General features: G+C 43.6%; 1 protein-coding gene across 20 annotated transcripts in view; it reads left to right on the top strand.

The window, feature by feature from the left end:
• DTNB (dystrobrevin beta) overlaps positions 1–19177 on the top strand; it is a 131661-nt gene that overhangs the window by 8186 nt on the left and 104298 nt on the right. For 19 of the 20 annotated variants that reach the window (XR_001554485.1, XR_004306553.1, XM_015859758.2 and 16 more), the window contains 4 exons: positions 3511–3591; positions 5143–5356; positions 9499–9584; positions 15079–15233. Coding sequence is in view for 18 of the 20 variants with exons in the window: in XM_015859758.2 (XP_015715244.1) it covers positions 3511–3591; positions 5143–5356; positions 9499–9584; positions 15079–15233 (536 nt within the window). In the remaining 2 variants the exon portion in view is untranslated. Of the gene's footprint in view, positions 1–1310; positions 1388–3510; positions 3592–5142; positions 5357–9498; positions 9585–15078; positions 15234–19177 lie in introns of those variants that run through there. The other variant, XM_032443427.1, reaches the window with a different exon arrangement.

Here is a 19177-nt window from a genome sequence, read left to right as displayed (position 1 = left end):
AAGCATCCTGTAATTACAAGAGTAGTTTCATTGCTGGATGATTTATATCTGCTTCCTTTCACACGAGAGCTGTCTGGGTTGTATTCCTCCCTGCTTTCCCAACTTGGTTTGTGTCTGAGGTTATAGTGAGATTGCTTTCTATATGCTCAGCATGTGGCCTAAGCCAATGCTTGCACTCTCCAGTCTACACACCTCGTCTCTTTCTGTGCCCTTTGCTCTGCTTAAGCAAAGGTGGTTGGATTGGTGCATGAAATCCCAAACTGAATCTCACTGGGATCATGTCTCCGTTAAAAGAGCTTTGATACATCAGAGTATTACATGTCTTGTACCTCCAATATTCATCTGGTGATCAGGTGGTACAGCTGATTGTGTTTCTACATGTAACTGGCATCTCATCAGTAACCATATGCAGCCATACAGTTTCTCTTCAGTATTAATTCCATGAAGATTCTCAGAGTCACCTAATTCCTGCTTTGATGTTCTAATTACCTTGCATATTGGTGAAACCTTTAAAGCTACTTTAGCAAAAGATTTCTTCTGAAGCACCCATGTTTGATTATAGTGTTGTCTTCAAAGAGTTCTGCTGCCAGTATTTGAATGTGCCATCCAAGGCAGGGGGAGCAGAAATCTAATTGCTTGTTTTTAGTTTGGGCTAAGTTGCTAAAAAATATTTGTATTTCCTCTAATTATAGATAAATAGATAGGGTAGATAATTCTTCTATCATCTGTTTATAGAAGGTGTTCTGTTGGGTTTTGCAGCTGTGGTTCTTACTGGCTTTTGTCAGTGGAAGTGCTGCTTTTCTCACTAAGGCACTCTAACATTGGATGGCAGACTGAAGGTCTTCATCTGTCCCGAGAAAGACAACGTATTTCCTTGTGAAGATGAATGCAGAAGTGCTCTTCTTTCTAGGAGATCTTCGTACACAGGTGCTCGTTGGTATTTAGAGGATTCCTCTTATGAGGCAGAAGTAGATTTTATATCACTCATCCACATTGAATGCACCACCCAAGGGTGTGTTTGTTGATTTTTGTATTTGTGGAGCTTGCAAGAAATCTGTGTAAGCTATTTTAATTTTCTGACCTATATAAAGTTACAGAATCATTCAGATTGGAGAAGACCTCTAAGATCACCCAGTCCAACCCCAACCCACCCTACCATGTGCATTGCCCACATCCCTCGCTGCCACATCCCCACAGTTCTGGAACACCTCCAGGGATGGTGACCTCACCACCACCTCCCTGAGCAACTGGAAGTTTCTTATTGTCAAGGTGTGAGGAGGATGGAGTCAGGGTTTCTTCAGTCCTGTGGCTATGAATTATATTATGTATCTTATATGTGGATGAAGACAACTCCTTTTCAGTCAGTGCTGCCCAGGCAAGCCAAAAGGTTGGACGCTCATGCTTTAGAAGAAGAACCTCCTTGAAACTTATGCAACAGTTTGACACAGGAAGAGAGGAATAGAAAATGGACTTTTTTCTTTGGTTTTGCATGTAGCTGTTAATTGACCTTTTTTATAGGCATGTATCTTGAGGTGGTGATAAGCCATCAAGTGTGTTTGTGTGCTCTAGTCCCAGCTGCAAGCAAAGCTGTCAGGGCTGGAAGTGAAGATGGAGGCTGATAAAGCTTACAGCATATATTGCTGTGATATCACGGTATTGTTTGAGTTGGAAGGGACCTTTATAGGCCATTTGCTCCAACTTCCCTGCAGTGAACAGGGATGCTTATGGCTTGATTGTTTGCTAAGAGCCCCGTCATAGAATGGCCTGGGTTGACAAGGACCACAGTGACCATCTAGTTCCCCCTGCTGTGTGCAGGGTCATCAACCAGCAGCCCAGGCTGCCCAGAGCCACCTCCAGCCTGGCCTTGAATGCCTGCAGGGATGGGGCATCCACAGCCTCCTTGGGCAACCTGTTCCAGTGCGTCACCACCCTCTGGGTGAAAAACTTCCTCCTAATATCCAACCTAAACCTCCCATCTCAGTTTAAGACTGTTTCCCCTTATCCTATCGCTCTCCACCCAAGGTCCAGCCTGACCTTGGGTTTCTTCAGGGACATCCACCACCTCTTTGGGCAGCCTGTTCCAGTGCTTCACCATGCTTACCATGAAAAAACCTTTTCCCTATATCAATGCTAAATATCCCCTCTTAGTTTGGAACCATTTCTCATTGTCCTATTACAACAGACTCTACTAAAGCAGAGTGACCTTGGTGCTGTATTTGCAGATCTCTTACAAAATACCCAGAAGACATAAAGACCAAACAGACCTGCACATCTCCTGTACTGATCAAATAAGGTGGCTTTTGAAATTTGCAGTTGTGAGTTGGTGAACGTGGACTCAAAGGTTTGCAGATTGGTTTCTGAATTCAGAATGCTGTAGGAGGAAAAAAAAAAGGTGATCACCTTTGAGCATGACCCCCATAGAGCAACCACATACCTTCTGCAGGAGGATGTGGGTTTGTTGCTTTTGGGGTTTCTTTTTGCTGTGTGTGTCTTTTAGCTGTCTGCATTCAATAAGTCAGTTTTCCCTGCTTCTCACTGCAGTCCTCATGGACTCACTGACATTTCAGAGTTCTGAAAGATTGTACAGATGTTACTCTGCTGCACTCCTATGAGAACAGGGGAGGTGCAGGATCCACATGCACCCACTGCTGTGCATCCGGATTGTTCACGCTCCTTCTTAGAACTCAACTGATTACAGGGTGTAGCCACACATGCTGTTGGAATGTGAGCCAGTTAAAAGACATTTCTGTTTATGATTAATGAGATTTTCAAGGCTTGGACCAGACATTGGCTTCTTCCAGATCTGAAATGATCGATACCAGACTTAAGAGCGGTGTCATTTATCATCCCCCCTCATCATTTATCATCTCATCTGATCAGCCTGGGAGATGCACAGATCTGTTTGGCCTTTGGCAGAGGATTAATACAACTTTCAGGGATTGCTCAGGTTTGTAATGTTCAAAGTAATTGCAGTGCTGGCTGGAGCTGGTAGATGTGGTGCAGACAGGTGACAGATAACAGAGTTTGCATCTTTCATGATGTGGGATTGGTTGAAGGTACCATGAAAGCTTTAAACATCTTGAAGTGGGAGGTTGTTGGTGAGGTTGGGGTTTACTCCTCTGTGCTTTTTCTTCTGCTTCTTGCCTGGTGTGGATCTGCCTGGGGAATGGAAAGCAAACTCCTAGGGAGGCTGCAATGCAGATGGTGGTAGGAGCATCACCCCCCTTTTCTCCTATCTTCTGTGTACCCACCACCCAGCAGCAGTGAGCTCCTCTCTGTACACACTTGCAGCTCAACCCAATTCTTGATTCCATTTTGGGCCTTCAGAGTTCTCATGTCGGCCTGATGCTTCCATCAGTTTGTAATATACTGGTCCCATTTCCTCATGAAATACCACATGAAAACCTTGGTCATTGTCCCATAACAGGGAAACAGCATCACTTTCGAAGTGAACAAATGAGCTGAGTGTTATAGAGGCAAGAAAAAGACCAACTTCTTTTTTATTCACAGGGGCCCAGAACTTCGATGTCATCAGACTTTCAACGTATCGAACAGCCTGTAAGCTGCGGTTTGTGCAGAAGCGATGTAACCGTAAGTTATAATCACTCTTTGTCAGTTTCTCATGCAAATATTCTTCCCACGTGAATTTTAAATACAGCAGGAATGATCAACAATGGAAGGTATTACTTAAAAATAGGGATAATTAAAGAGGCAGTGATTTTCGACCAGTATTTATAGTGTCTTCAGTTTTAGTTTCTAATGCTTCAAGGAAAACCTGAAGTACCTGGGCCGGACTGACATACTTCAGTGCTGCCTGCAGACAGCCCCAGGCTGTTTTAGCTCCTTTCCACTGTGGTGGAACAGAATCCAGCAGACAGCTGGATGCAGCTGTGAGCTTTGGTGATGATAGCATGAAGGTGTCTGCATTTCACCATGGCATATATATAGCAACCTCAGAGAGTGCTTGAAGTTTATGCCACGCAACTCACTGCATGTTTTCTCATTCTCTTCCCTAGTCTTCCACATTAAATAGCTCACCAAAGTAAGGATGAACCCAGGGGTTCTGTTTCCTTTATTAAACTGGACCAAGCAAGTCTGCTTGGCAGACTAATGGAGCAGCTGTCTCTTTGCAATGGTGTGAAACTGGTGTGGGAGAGAACAGGAGAGCAGCTGAGGAGTCCTGCAGATGTGTGCAGATGCAAAGTGCAGCTCCACACCTTCTTCATGCCTTAGGAAAAGAGATATGCTTTCCCTAAACAGAAAACACCAACCATGCTTTTGAATTAAAAAGATCTCTTGATCAGTAGCAAGATATTAAGATATGTTAATTATAGTGGCACACACACTTAGGGCCTAACTCACTGGTGCCATACATATGCTTCAGGTAACCTTTCATTTACATATATGCATAAAGCAGAGTGCTTTTGTGATCTTTGTCTGCACCAGACAGTGATCCAGGGCTGTGTTTGGTGTGAGTTGATGGTCTGGACCAATGGATTCTTGCTGGTCCTTAGATGTCTTACCCACTGCCCTGCATGCTTTTCAAACACCGAAACATTTTCAAACATAATTTAATGAGGTTTTGCAGATCACTTAGTGTAGTTAAGGAACACTTTCACTATGTTGTTAACTGTTAGATACATGAACAGATACAGTGGGATAATTTAGGGACAGGCTTTGGAGTTCAAGACGTATGTTTACAAAGTATTTTTCTCTTGGCACCATCTGGAAGCAGTTACAATTTAACTGGAACATCAGGTTCCTCATCCCAATGTTACAGTAACCAGTTTGTAGTGGATGTTGAATGTGGCTGATGTCCTTTGCAGAAGGAAATACCTAATGTGGCTACAGTGGCTACAGCACTGTGTGATGGTGAAGGAGCACATTTCTCTCTCATGTGGCTTTGCTTTAGAGCCCTTCATTGAGGAGCAGAACAAAAGGCCCACAGGGACTCAGGGCACTGCTGCTGCTTTACAGTGGCTGGTGTGAACTGAGTATCGAGACTGTCTCTCACTTAGAAGATGAGTAAGCAGTGGTTAATTCCAAAATCAAAGTGAATGTTGTGTTCAGAAGTAGTGCCTTAAAAGTAAGATTGTGTGCATTACAGAATTGAAGCTAATTATTTTTTTCCTTTATTTCCAGTTCATCTTGTTGATATCTGGAATATGATTGAAGCCTTCCGAGATAATGGCCTTAACACTTTGGATCATAACACAGAGATCAACGTGTCTCGACTAGAAACCATCATCTCATCCATCTATTACCAGCTCAACAAACGCCTTCCTTCTACTCACCAAATCAGTGTAGAGCAATCCATCAGCCTTCTCCTCAACTTCATGATAGCAGCATATGACAGGCTAGTAACTCCTCTAGTTGTACTCCTAAACTGATTTGCTCTTTTAGTTGGATGAACTCAGCCAGCAACTGCACGATTCTCTGGCCAAGTGTCTGCATGCTTTTTCTCAATGTCGTGGAGTTGTGTGTTGCACACACACTTAATATCATAGTGGTGCCTGCAGAGATTTACAGATCTACACAGCAGCGATGCTTTTTGTTACAATTGCTTTCTCCAGGAAGATGAGTTAGTGCCTTCTGGAAATGGCAGCCTGCTGCCAGCTGCATGTCTGAAGTGTTCTGCAGGCTGTGATAGGATTTAATGTTAGTCTTAATGTTCAGTGGTGCTGTAGCAGTGTTTTAAAAAGGGAAAGCTTTTTTTGTTGACTCTTGATCAACAAGACCATTTTACAAGGCTGCTTTGTTTGGACGTTCAGCTCGGATCCTATTATATAACACACTGTGACCACATAAAGACTAACTCTCATTTGTTCACTGAAAACAAACTTCCTTCCTATTCAGAATACTGCCAGATACTCCCTTACATCCAACTTTACTAAGTTTCCTTCACAACCTCTTTCAACAGGGGTTAATCTGCTAATCCTGAGTAAAAGTTATCTCTGGGTCCTTTGGGTAGTAAATGGAAATCTTTCCCTGTTGTTTATCAGTTCTTTCTTTCTTATCTTTCTCACAGTCAGCTATTATCTGTTTTGTCTTTCTTCTGCTTTTGCCTTCTCTCTGAGCAGTAGAAAACTGCTTGTGGCCAGGATGTTGACACAGAGATGAAGGAGTTTTATCTAAAGCAACCTGGACCACTGACTATGCCAAATAGTTACTGTGTTTGTAATGTCCAAGTTTTAATCATTCTTAATAAGACCTCTCCTTAAGGTTACCAAAGAGCAACTAAATTTATCCTCCCCATAAGTCCAGAGCAGTCCTGGTCTCACTAAGGACAGCTAAAAACAGTGCAGAGCTCAGAGTAGGAATACTGCTATAAGATCAGAACCAAACCTCTATATTTTTCTTTTTAGTCTGATACGATATTGATTGTGAGAGTTGTTGTGAAGGGTAACCGATGAGCTTCCTTATTCTGAGTCAGGTCACACTAGAAAATGTAAAATTTAAAATAGAAGTGGTTGTGTTTTGGGGGGACTGGCTCAAAGGGTTGAGACATGTTGAGTTAGAGACATGTTTATCTCCCCCTGCCCCAACCCTGCAAATTCTGCAGCAGAAGCAGCCTGCTTGCTCCTAGCGCGCCACAGCAGCTCTGTTGAGCTCCCTCTATCTGTCACATGGTGTTGAGAGAAGCTGTGATGCTGCACTGTGTTGTGCTGTGGCAGTGCCAAGAATGAGAGGTGAGCTGAGCTCACAATCAGCTCATCCCCAAGACTTGCAGAACAACAAGTTGTGGTGAAGAACTGGTGGTTCATAGGCTGTACAGTGGTGAGCTGGGAGGAGGAGTAGCTGTGTTATGATATTCTTCGCTGCTTTCTCCCATGAAGCTTTGCCTCTGGGTGTTTGAAAGTTGTGGTGGCTTATTCCAGAGCCTGTTTTTCTTGGTAGCTTTCTACAGCTTTCTGGAATCCCTGACTCACTATTGGCACCACAGAGCAATGGTCCATTCTTTCTGGTTTCACCTAGAAATGCATTTGGTTTAGCAACAGCTTTAGTTGCTTCAATTTCTTTTTTTATTTTTATATTGTAACAGCAGCACACAGTAAGGAGAAGGGAGAGGATGACCAACAGTTAGGTGAGGAAATGAGTTGGCAAGCAGCATGAACAGGAGGGACCCCATAGTTGGCAAAGCTGGAAGGAGCTCACACAGTGTATTGGGAAGTACCCACAGTGCAGCACTATGAGGAAAACTGTGATGGCTTTTTTGGGGAAATTGAAATGACCTTGTCTAGTATTGAATGTGGAGGTTGGCAGCCCTGCCTGTGGCAGTGCAGTTGGAGCTTGATGATCCTTGAGGTCCCTTCCAACCCAAGCCATTCTATGATTCTATGACTGTCTCTGTGAAATGACTGCCTTCTATTGCGCACAGAATAGGGAACAAAAAGGAGGAATTGCAGGTCTGAAGTCATGGAATAGACCCTCAATGATCATCAAGTCCAACTCCTGGCTCTGTACAGGATCACCCAAACCCTATGGCTGAGAGCAGTGTCCAGGCACTCCTTGAGCTCCAGCATCTCAAGGAGCTCAAGGTGCTGGCTGCCCTGGGCAGTCTGTTCTGTGCCTGCTGCTCTCTGGGGCAGAGTCTTTCCCTAACCCCCACCTGACCTTTCCCTAACACAGCTCCGTGCTCTTCCCTTGGTCCCTGTCGCTGTCAACAGAGATCAGAACTCAGAGCTGCCTCTCCACTGTATGTAGGCTGCCGTGAGGCCTCTTCTCAGCTCCTCTGAGCAAACCCAGGGATCTGAGCTGTTCCTCACACCTCTTTCCCTCCAGGATCCCAGAACTGTAGGGGCTGGAAGGAACCTCTGGAGATCTCCCCACTCCCACTACTTGTCAGGGCAGCCTGTTCCAGAGTTTTGGCACCATCGCGGTAAAGAAGTTCTTTCTCACATTCAGATGGAATTCCCTGGGCTCCAGTTTGTGCCTGTTGCCCCTTGTCCTGTTGCTGGGTGCCACAAAAAAGCCCCATCCTCCTGACCCCCACCCTTCAGTTACTGATGATCAGATCCCCTCTCCCTTTCTCTTCCCCAGGCTGAACAGCCCCAGGGCTCTCAGCCTGTCCCCATCAGGAGGTGCTCCAGGCCCCCACCATCTCTGCAGCCCTCTGGGCTCTCTTCAGCAGTTCCCTGTCCCCCCTTTGAACTGGGGAGCCCAGCACTGGGCTCAGTGCTCCAGATGTGGCCTTTCCAGGGGGCAGAAGGGACTGGCACCTCCTTTGCACTGCTGGCCACATCTGTGCAATGCACCCCAAAGTCCCATTGGCCGCCTTGGCCATTATGGGCATGTTTCTGGCTCGTGGTCAACCTTTGGTCTACTGTTGGCCTATCATCAGTCAACCAGGACACCACTGGCCTTTGTGGCCACAAGGGTGCGCTGCTGGCTCATGATCGCCTTGTTGGCCATCAGCACACCCAGATCCTTGATTAATCAATAGAATGCCAGCAGAAGCAGGCCTATATCTGAAGGCACCATGAGATATCTTTCAAGGATAAGATTGTGTCATGTGAGGAGATGTGGATGGTTCCAGTCACTCATTCTTTCTTTTAATTAGAATGGCTATAACAGAGCAAATGGAGAAAGGGGCTGAGACTCTGCTTTAAAGAAACCTTAAATGGTTATTGAGGTTTGCTGAGACAAGAGCAGAGACCAAGGTTTGAAGAGAATGGGTCTATTCAGACTTCAGATTTCAGATGTAGCGAAGTCTTTCTTGTTGGGTTTTGGGTGTTATTATTTCTGTGGCTTGGTGGTTTGGCATAGTGGGAGTGCCAGCTTTTTCCTTTGAGGAAACAACAAGACAGGAATGAAGTAGGATAACTGCTATCTTTAATGTTTTGTTAACTTTATAGCCTTTACGCAGCTTAATATAAGAATTTTGACACTATTCTGGTGCCATGAGGCAGAATTACTTTCTTTTTTATTCCTTCCTAACATTTTCCAAGTACTGGTCCTCTGAGTGCAAAGATAGTTGTCCAGTATGGCACAGTGAAGGTTCTCTGACTTCTATCTTTATTGATATGGAAGCTTATACTGAAATTGGGAAGGAGGGAGGAAGGATCTGTGCCTTGGGCCAGGCTGGTGCAACTGGAATCTGTTGCCAGTATTAACTGCAGTGTGTTTCACTCAACCTGTCCTGGGCTGGTGACTTTCTTCCTCCCAGTTTCATCCTCATAACAGAGATAACACACCTTGCTGTTTCTGCATATCATGCTGTGCTCATGTTTTTATTGTGCTTTCCACATGGACAAATTCACTTTCTCTTGCTGATGTTAGACAACAATTCCCCATACATACCATCAGTTTAATTTTTGTCTGTTCATGTTATTCCTGTTCAGTGTGGTACATTCAAGATATTAGCACTGGTTTAACATTATATTAAGTAGTTGTGCTTGATCTTAGTTGCTAACAGTTATGCATTCCCTACCTACGACTCCAGTGTTTGTGTTCCTTCTCACCCTGCAGCAATTACTTACCACAGACTTTTTTCCACAGCGAGGGCCATGGGAAGCTGACGGTGTTTTCAGTGAAAGCAATGTTAGCAACAATGTGTGGTGGCAAAATACTGGACAAACTAAGATGTAAGTATTTCCAATCAAAATCACAACTATTTTTTTTTTCCTATTTTATTTATTTATTTATTTTTGCTGAGTGGGCAATGTCACATTCGTGGGTTTTTTTTTGTAACACATGCCATCTGCTGGTCACACAGCAAACATCCTGAGTGTGTTACTGAGTAGCTTTTATGAGGCCGTGTGTTTATATTAAAAAGCTTTGGCACTTACGTGTAATTCTTCCAGCCTTCTCAGAGGCGAGCCGTAGTGTGGTTTATGGGATTTTCTTTCCTTTCCTGTCCTGACAAGATTGGAAGCTGGCCTTACTGCTCGTGCCAGATTTTGCTGCTCTGGTGTCAATGGTTTTCATCTTCCCCCTAAATTTCCTTTATGAAAGTTGCTTTGTAATAATTCATTCCTTCTGACCTCTGTGGTTATTATTCTAAATAATTCTTCTCACTTTTCCACAGCATTAAATTTCTAAAATATATTTTCTCTAACAAGGATACAAAATACCAGTGTGATCTATTACACTACACAACTTTGGATCCCATTACCTCAGGGTCTGAAGAGGTTACAATAGGTAAACAGTTTGGTATAAACTTGGTACACAAAAGGAGATCTACATTTATGCATAAGCAGGACCACACTGAAACATGTCAAGCAAATGGTAGAAAGTGACCTTTTAATGGAAAAGGCAATTAAATGTGGAATTAGATGTTAAAGGAATTGATGCTTTCAAACAAAGCCCAGACACCATCCTGGAGGTTACACTAGGCTGCAAGTTGCTGAATCAGAAGGTGGCTGATTAAGATGCCTTCACCTGAAAGACTCCTTATTCAATAGTCTTCCTTCACAAATATGTCTTAAAACTTGACAGTTTTGCATTTAATGTTCTCTTCTCCACCCCAGCTTTTTTCATAGCATGTGAAAGTTTCTTTTTCTTTTTGCTAATCCTGTTGAGTCCTATTCCCTTTACTACGGTAATTTCCTTCTTTATAAAAATTCTTAGCTGAGGTTCAGCTGAAGTAGGAGGAAAGGCTTTTGACTACTTTCACCAAGTGCTGCTATTTTGTATTTTTGGTTGTCATGTCTTCTTTCTTGCGCTTTATCAGCTGCCCTCCAATTTATGTTGTACTGCTGGGATCTGTCCTCCATTATCTGCACTCCCTATTTTCTTTGTGCACTATCTGGATAGAATCATAGAATCACAGAGTGGCCTGAGTTGAAAAGGACCACAATGATCATCCAGTTTCAACCCCCATGCTATGTGCAGGGTCACCAACCAGCAGCCCAGGCTGCCCAGAGCCACATCCAGCCTGGCCTTGAATGCCTGCAGGGATGGGGCATCCACAGCCTCCTTGGGCAACCTGTTCCAGTGGTAGTAATGAAGAACAGAATTAGTTGATTAATGGGTAAATCATTTATTGGGTAGGGAGCAGGGATGGCTTTTGGAAGGAACGTCTTATAAAACCATAGGAGTTTCTTAAAGTAGGTCAACAAGGTAGAAAAATGCAAAGGATTTCTGACTGATACAGGCTTCTTGAGTTTCTGAAAGGGCTTCAAGTATCTCTTATCAAACAGATAAAAACATTGAAGTCTTGAAAGGGATTAAAGGAAGGTCCTTTCCATGTGTAAGATTTTAGCTGAAAGGAGCCCAAAGAAGAGCAGTAAAAAGGTGGGTTAATAGTGCTGGACTTAAACTGTTTTTAACGTATCATAAATTGTCTGGAAAAATACAGTGGAAGATGACAGTCTTTTGTAAAGTACTTTGGTGTAGTAAAAGCCAAAATAGACTGTGAAGAGTTGTAGCATCATCTGGCAGTGCTGAATAACTGTGAATGAAACGGTAGCTGAGATTCAGTGTGAATTTATGTGAAGTGGTGTGTGCTGGAGGAGTGAGGTGTCATCCTAATGTCATGCACAGAAAGGTGAGCTCAGGAAGCTGTTACTGCTGAGACAGATCTTGGAGCCTCTCCTGGAAGACTGATGCTCTATTTAGTAGTGGTTAAAAAAGTAATGAAGTGTTGTGACCGAGAGGGAAGGACATGAAGAACAAAACAGGAAGATTACAGCATTGTATAAGTCTATGGTATGTTTATGCTTTGTATGAGCACTGCTGTGGTACCTCGCGCTCACTCTTCAGATCTGCTTTATCTTTCCTGAGAAGAGCAGCAGTCACCAAAGTCAGAGCAAGCTTTCTGTACAAGGAACAACTAGACTGAGAACAGGAACCTTCAGCCTGGATGGGAAGCAAAATGGTGGTGAAGGGACAGTGTTCTGACAACACGTTTGTGGTAAATAGAAACCAGCTGCTCCGTTCCCCTTCCAAGACAAGGGCTGAAGGCACTAAGTGAGCAGGCTGTCAGCTCAGCTGGACCATGAGGCTTTCTGGAAATCCAGGAAGTTGTAAATATTTCTTGTTCTCCTCTCCGAATTTGAGTGGTAGTCGCTTGGTCTCTGTACTTGCATATGCATACAGGCTTTCTTTCAACATTCTGAAAATGTGAGCAAATTGAGGTTGTTCTTTTTCCAGACCGTACAGTGTCTGACAGTACATATGAATGGAGTTGTTCTATGATACCGCTTTGCTTTCAGTGGGGAAGATTATTTCCAGTGACTGACACTCCTTGTGAAGAAGTTGCTTTACATGATGTGCAAGGAAGGAGTTATAAGCTCAGCCTGTTGCTATGGGCTTAGTTTTTTTGCATCACGTTTTTTAAGCTAGGGAAATACCATATAAAGATGATGAAGTTTGTGGATTTGAGTGACTTCATTTTGGCATACAAGCAGATCCATAGTGAAGTAATTAGTGTTTCCTTCCATGTCCTTTCTGCAAGTAAATTGCAAACAGAACCTGGCTTCAAACAAATTCCAACATTGCTTGTTTCAAGGGCCTGCATCCCAGTTGGATCATAATGGCCCCATGGAACATCAGGACCAGAGAGCACCCACATGGGCAGTCTTGTGACCTGGGTTTGTTCCCCTCTCTGGGTGAATGATGATGAAGGCCTGCACTATCTGCACCAGACTGATGGCCTCTCCAATGCCAGGTTCTCAAATGCAAATCACTACATCTTCATCAAATAGCACTTTCCTCTGTGTCCTTCACAGCCTGCTTGTAGGTTTTGGTGTACTGTTATTATGCCTTCCCAATAACTCAGTCTTTTCCAGGCTGAACAAGTAATGTTTCCTCAGCCTGTCCTCGCAGAATAAGTGCTCCAACCTGCTGGCCATCCTTGTAGCCCTCTACATTTCAGTATGTCCTTCTTATTCTGTGGTTCTTGGATATTCTGTGATTCTGGTGGTCTTAAAGCTGGACACAGTGCTTGGAGGAAGTGTAATAGGTTTTGAGGGGCAATCCCTGCAGGCATTCAAGGCCAGGCTGGATGTGGCTCTGGGCAGCCTGGGCTGCTGGTTGGCAACCCTGCACACAGCAGTGGGAACTAGATGGTCATTGTGGTCCTTTTCAACCCAGGCCATTCTGCGATTCTATGATACAATAGGAGCTTTTTTTCACAATGTTCATCAAGTTCTACTCCATTTTACGTTGGTATCTTTGGAATTGAGCAGTGTTTTGGTGTTCGTTTTTTATTTTCTCTAGTAAAATGAGAAAGTGCAGAAATATGTTTATAGTGTGGTTGCACTGAACTGAAACTTTGGATGAGAATTAAAGTATATTACCTTGTCATCAGGAAACTTAATTAGTACATGCATGATGTGACCTTAAGGTGGGATCTGGAGAAATTACCCTGTTAGCTCCTGTTTAGCTTGAGGTTTTCTCTTTTAAGGTAATTTAGTGCCCTTTGAAAGGGAAGATGACTATTTAATTAAATCCTATGAATCTTTATCTTTTCCAATTTCAACCACTAATTTCCCATGTGAAAGTTTCCCCGTGTAGATGACTTCAACTTCATTTTGACTATAAAACCACTTGGGTTTCTTTTAATTTATTCTTGATATAGCTTGTTCATTTCTATCTCATTTTTCATTTCTTTCATAGCTTTAATTACCTTCTCCTTAAAATCATTTAAATCCTGCTCGCTGTTGAAATTAGATTAATAGATTGTATTTACCCAAATGATTCTTGTGCTTTTTTTAAGTACAAGTACTGTCATGTTGCAGTCATGTTCTACCAGTCTCACCTTAATAGACTGATTACTGGACCAAGTTCATCTGCCAGTTCTGGTCTGAATCTGATCTTCAGCATTTTAGGATTGTGAAGCTTTTGCTCTCTAATTAGTTCCACTTATTTCCACGGCTTCTCTTCCGTGTTAAATTTTCCATTGAAACTTGATCTTTCTGATTGGATTAGTTCTTTAAAACACAGCATTCTTTATTCATCTACCTTCTCCCTTTCTTGTTTGTTTGGTTGTTTTTTCCTTATTTCTTGTATGCCCTGTAAGTCCGTTTAGCAAGGACTTCAGACCTTCCCATCAAGCCTGTAAATTTTGCCTGATACAAACCCCAAGCAGTTGTACCACAGAATCATTCAGGTTGGAAAAGACCTCCAAGATCCCCAAGCCCAACCCATCCCACCACATCCCTCAGTGCCACATCCCCCAGATTCCTTGAACATCTCCAGGGATGGTGGCTCCACCACTTCCCAGGGCAACCTATCCCAATACTTGGTCACTCTTCAGAGAAATTTTTCATGTAGGAAGAAGCACTGTAGGCTTTTTCATGAGCTCAGTCCTTCATGTCTCTAGTTTACTGGAAATACACCTTTCTGAAGTCGTCTTTTTTACAGACGTGGCTTTGATCTCTTAAACTAAGCTTACCTTCTGTCAGCGCATCCTTTTTGATGTTTAATTACTTACGGTGTCTTAGATAACCTCATAGATGATTCAGAGGCTGCTTAGTGAAGCATTCTGGTATCTGTCTTGTCTTCAAACATTTTAGGTCTTACTAATATTAGAGAAATCTTTCTTTATAGTGTAACCTGGCTGCAGTTATAGCAGAGACCAAGCTTTACTATTCAAGAGTGTGTATTTTCCAGAGAAATTTTTGCCCTGCGGACAGTTCTGCTTTATCTACGTGCAGCAGTCTTAGCATTTCCCATGACATAATCTTCCTCCAACCCTCCCTATCCATCTTTTACTATATTTTTACTTTCAGAGCTATATTTTTACTTGGGAGCTCTGGGTTAGCAGCGTGGGATGGGTAGGGCAGCGGGGCTGGAGAGGTGAAAAGGTTCATAGAATCCTTAAGATTGGAACAGATTACTAAGATCACCACGTCCAACCACCAACACATCCCATCCTGCCCCCTAACCCTGATGTCCCACACTGTCTTTCTTCTCAGTGCTTTTTCATATGGGATGGTGGGAATAGAGGGATTTATATCATAGCACACTGAAACTTGGTCATTGATAAATTTTATCTTGATATCAGCTAAGAAGAAATTGCGCTTAGGATTATACAAAAGGAGCAGTGCTTTGCAGTTCAAATGAACTGAAATCATTAGGCTTTTCTGTCGCAAGCATGCATTTACTCAAAGGTTTTATTTTATTTCCTTACAGATATTTTCTCTCAAATATCAGACTCAAACGGACTAATGATATTTTCCAAGTTTGATCAGTTCTTGAAAGAAGTTCTGAAGCTTCCGACTGCTGTGTTTGAGGGACCTTCTTTCGGATACACGGAGCATTCTGTACGGACGTGTTTCCCACAACAAGTAAGAGCTAATTCAAAGCAGTTTCATTTCTTGTTACTGCAGTTGTGAAGTCCTGACTTCTTTGGGTATAGCTTGTATGGGGTTTGCAGGAAGGGGGATTTGGTGGCATACTGTGTGTTAAATAAGCAGATTTAATCCTGAATAATTTAAAGTAGTCCACCTAGGTCTTAAGGAAATAAAGGACTTTGCACACATTTAGTGTGTTCTCCAAGGAGCACCTTTGAACACCTGGGAAGAACATTAAGGATAACCTATTTTTGTCTAAAACAGGAAGCACAGCATTTCTACCTTGGAGTTTTTTTAGGCTTACCAGTAGTAGGAGTATTATTTTCAACAAATCAATTGTTAGTTGGTTTAGTCTGCACAAAATAAATGCTTCTGCAGTGTCAATGTTTCTGTTATGATTTGATTGTTCCAAGAAATTGCTTCTAATTTGAGATGTGCAATAGCTTAATTAAGCCTTAATTCTAATGTAAGCATAAGCCTAGATAAACCTAGACCTAAACTTAGATGTTTAGGCTGTGATTGTGATTGCATTCTAAGTATTTCTCAAAGTTTTTAGGTTTAGAATTTGTAGTCATTTTTTGCTGAATTCATATTGCTTAGGAATTCGTATATTTGAAATAGAACACAAAAGGAAAGGGCCTGTAATTGGTGAAGCATCTTTGGGTAATTCTTTGTTCCCAACATCATACCACCCTTCTTCTCAAGCTGCACAAGCCACTCCTGCATGTAGGGATATGGATACTGCATTTAAGGGGCAAATCATGGACTCATTTGAGACCTACTCAGTCAAACATCAGATTCTTAGCTGCATGTGCTCTGTCTACAAGGAGAGATATGAGACTTGCCTGAGTTTTGTCAAGATTGCTGCCTGAACAACCTGGTGTCCTTCTATGATGGCGTGACTGTGTCAGTGGACAAGGGAAGAGCCACTGATGTTGTCTATCTAGACTTCAGTGAGGCCACTGGCACAGTTCCCCACAAAATCCTTCTCTCCAAATTGGAAAGACATGGATTTGATGGGTAGACTGTTCAGTGGATGAGGAACTGGTTATGAGAGCAGTGGTCAATGGCTGCATGTCTGGATAGAGATCAGTGATGAGTGGTGTCCCTCAGGGGTCACTACTGGGACCGGTGCTCTTTGATATCTTCATCAGTGACATCAACAGTGGGACTGAGTGCATCTTCAGCAGTTTATGGGTGACACCAAGCTGTGGGATGCAGTTGACACACCCAAGGGACAGGATGCTATACAGAGAGACCCCGACTGTGTGAGCAGTGGGCCCAGGAGGTTCAACAAAGCCAAGTTCAAGGTCTGCACCTGTGTTGAGGCAACCCCCACTATCACTATAAGCTGAGGGGCAAAAAAATTGAGCACAGCCCTGCTAAAAAGGACTGGAAATTGCTAGTGTGTGCCCTCACAGCCCAGATGGCCAACCATACCCTGGGCTGCACCAAAAGCAGTGTGGCCAGCAGGGTGAGGGAGGTGATCCTGCCCCTCTGCTCTGTACTGTGAGGCCTCACCTGGAGTGCTGCATCCAGATGTGGAGTCCTCAGTACAGGAGAGACATGGAGCTGTTGGAATGCATCTTCACGTTGTCTTCTTCAGCCTCCCCCAATTAGTGTGGTTACATGGAAAGAGTTTATTGAAAGTGATTCCTAGCTGATGTGATCACTATATCTGGATGCTGAAATCGTTTATGAGACTGTGTGGATAAACTGGGCACAGGTACAATAATGTAAATCCACGCATTATTGAGCTTGGGGCCAGGCCCTGTTTTACTTAAGCCCCACAGGGTCACAGCTGGAGTAACTCAGTCTTGTTGTCCACAGGAAACAGGTTTTATTGAGACACTCTGGCAAGAGCTGCCTGCTTTACGATGGTTTCCAGATTCATTTAGAGCTTCCAGCTATAATTTACTATTCGAGGTCAAGTGGGTGCTGCCACAGATATGAGATCATGTCATACTTTTCTTAAAGCTTCTGTTTGCTTGGCTGTGATCAGCGTGTTTCTCATAAGGATGTAGCATCACCCATTGCAGAAAACACCAATGCAGCAAATGCTGGGAGGTGTTGGACTCTCCTGGCTGGCTGTGCTGTGAAAATTAGCTAATTTTCAGTTTGTGTTCTTTGAGCTGGGTTCCTGTTGGCAGGTTATCTGATTGAATTGCATTAGAAATGCCAGGTGAGTAAGGTTTTTGCTTGCTTCATGGTGAGCCTCTGAGCCCAGCTCCAAAAGAGCCACTTTGAGTCTCCTTCCCTGCACTCTAGTTTCAGGAGCAGCAGGAAGCTGCTTGCTGCATTGCCAGCAATGCTTGCAGTGGCAACAAAGCTGTGTGTTTTGTTAGGTTCATGCTTGAAGCATTGCACTGTATCAGTGCAAAAATCCAGGGCCTGGGTCTGTGCTGCCCTCTGGTGCACTGCAGCAAAGTCACATTGCTTCAACAGGGCCTGGAAGGTTTAATTTGCTTGAGGAAAACATTTCCAGCAGAAAAGCTATTGTATTACATTTGACTTCTAATGTGAGTTGTGCATATTGTGCACAGAGATCTTTGTCACCAGAATACATTTATGTATGACCTGGAGCAACCCACAGGAGGAGGAAGGACCTAGGGCTCCTCTGAGATACAAGGTTTCTGACTTTAACAGAAAGTAACATACATCTGACCTTAGGGCGTGCATTGGTACTCAGCTCTGTCTGGTTCTCGCTCCTCCTCATAATCCTTATGGCCACAATGAATTCTCTTGTTGCAAATTCATATGGCCTTCAGCTGTCTGGTACCCGTGTGAGACCTACAGGTCATACTAAAGGCACCTGGGTAGCACTCTTAGTGATATTTGGAGTAAGCCCCGAAGTAACATGACAGTAGGACACAGCAGGTCCTGTTCAAGTGAAGCTATTCTGTTGTGTTCTCCTGCTGTTGCAATAACCCCCAAACTTATCTATGAGCTTAGTTGGGTTGCAGTGACCCAAAATGTTGGCATGCATTTTGGATGCCTTATCTCTGGATTTGCTCAAGGCCAGGCTGGATGAGGCCCTGGGCAGCCTGATCTGGTGGGTGGCAACCATCCCATGGCAGGGGTTGGTGCTGGGGGGGCTTTCAGGACCCTTCCAACCCAAGCCATTCTATCATTCTATGTCTCTGAATTTTAAGGTCCTTTCCAACCCAAGCATTTTGTGGTTCTGTGATCTTTAATGACCCTTCCAACCCAACCATTTAATGAGGATTCTGTTATTTTCTATATTGGAAGCACTGTATCAAAACCAAAGTGCCTCTAGGCCGTCTTGCTATGGCCCAGGTGCTGCATGCCCTTCTTCAGCTCTGGCAAAGAATTACAGCCAGAAAATGTTTCATGTGCTGTCATGCATGAGACAGGGTGAGAGATGGGAGTTAGGCAAAACTGGGAGCCCTAGAGGAGTTTGTATGTAATGCTATACAGTCATGGAATCATCGAATCATAAAATGGGTTGGGTTGGAAGGGACCCTTAGGCCAGTTTCAACACCTGCCGTAGGCTGGTTGCCATCCATCAGATCAGGTTGCCCAAAGCTCCACCCAACCTGGCATTGAACACCAATTCTACCCATACAAGTGAGCAATTAGTTAAGGCTGTTAGGATGTCTTATGCACCACTTGCATGCTGGGCAATGATGGCATTGAGCACCATTAGCACTGTGGTTCTCCAGGGAAGTGGTGGAGTCACCATCCCTGGAGCTTTTCCAGAACCATGGGGATGTGGTCAGTGGTCATGGGGGGGTGGGTTGGGGTTGGACTGGGTGATCTTAATGGTCTTTTCCAACCTGAATGATTCTATGACTCCTTGTTTTTATGGAACCTTGTTGTGTGAACAGGGCATTGGGTTTTCAGACACTGCATGCTGTGAACAGTTCATAGAATAGAATCATGGAATGGTTTGGGTGGGAAGAGACCTTAAAGCCAAT

The sequence above is a fragment of the Coturnix japonica genome, chromosome 3 (genome assembly GCF_001577835.2).
Source record: "Coturnix japonica isolate 7356 chromosome 3, Coturnix japonica 2.1, whole genome shotgun sequence".
Classification (NCBI taxonomy): domain Eukaryota; kingdom Metazoa; phylum Chordata; class Aves; order Galliformes; family Phasianidae; genus Coturnix; species Coturnix japonica.
Note: the sequence above shows the minus strand (reverse complement) of the source record. Positions and strands in the feature narration are given on the sequence as shown.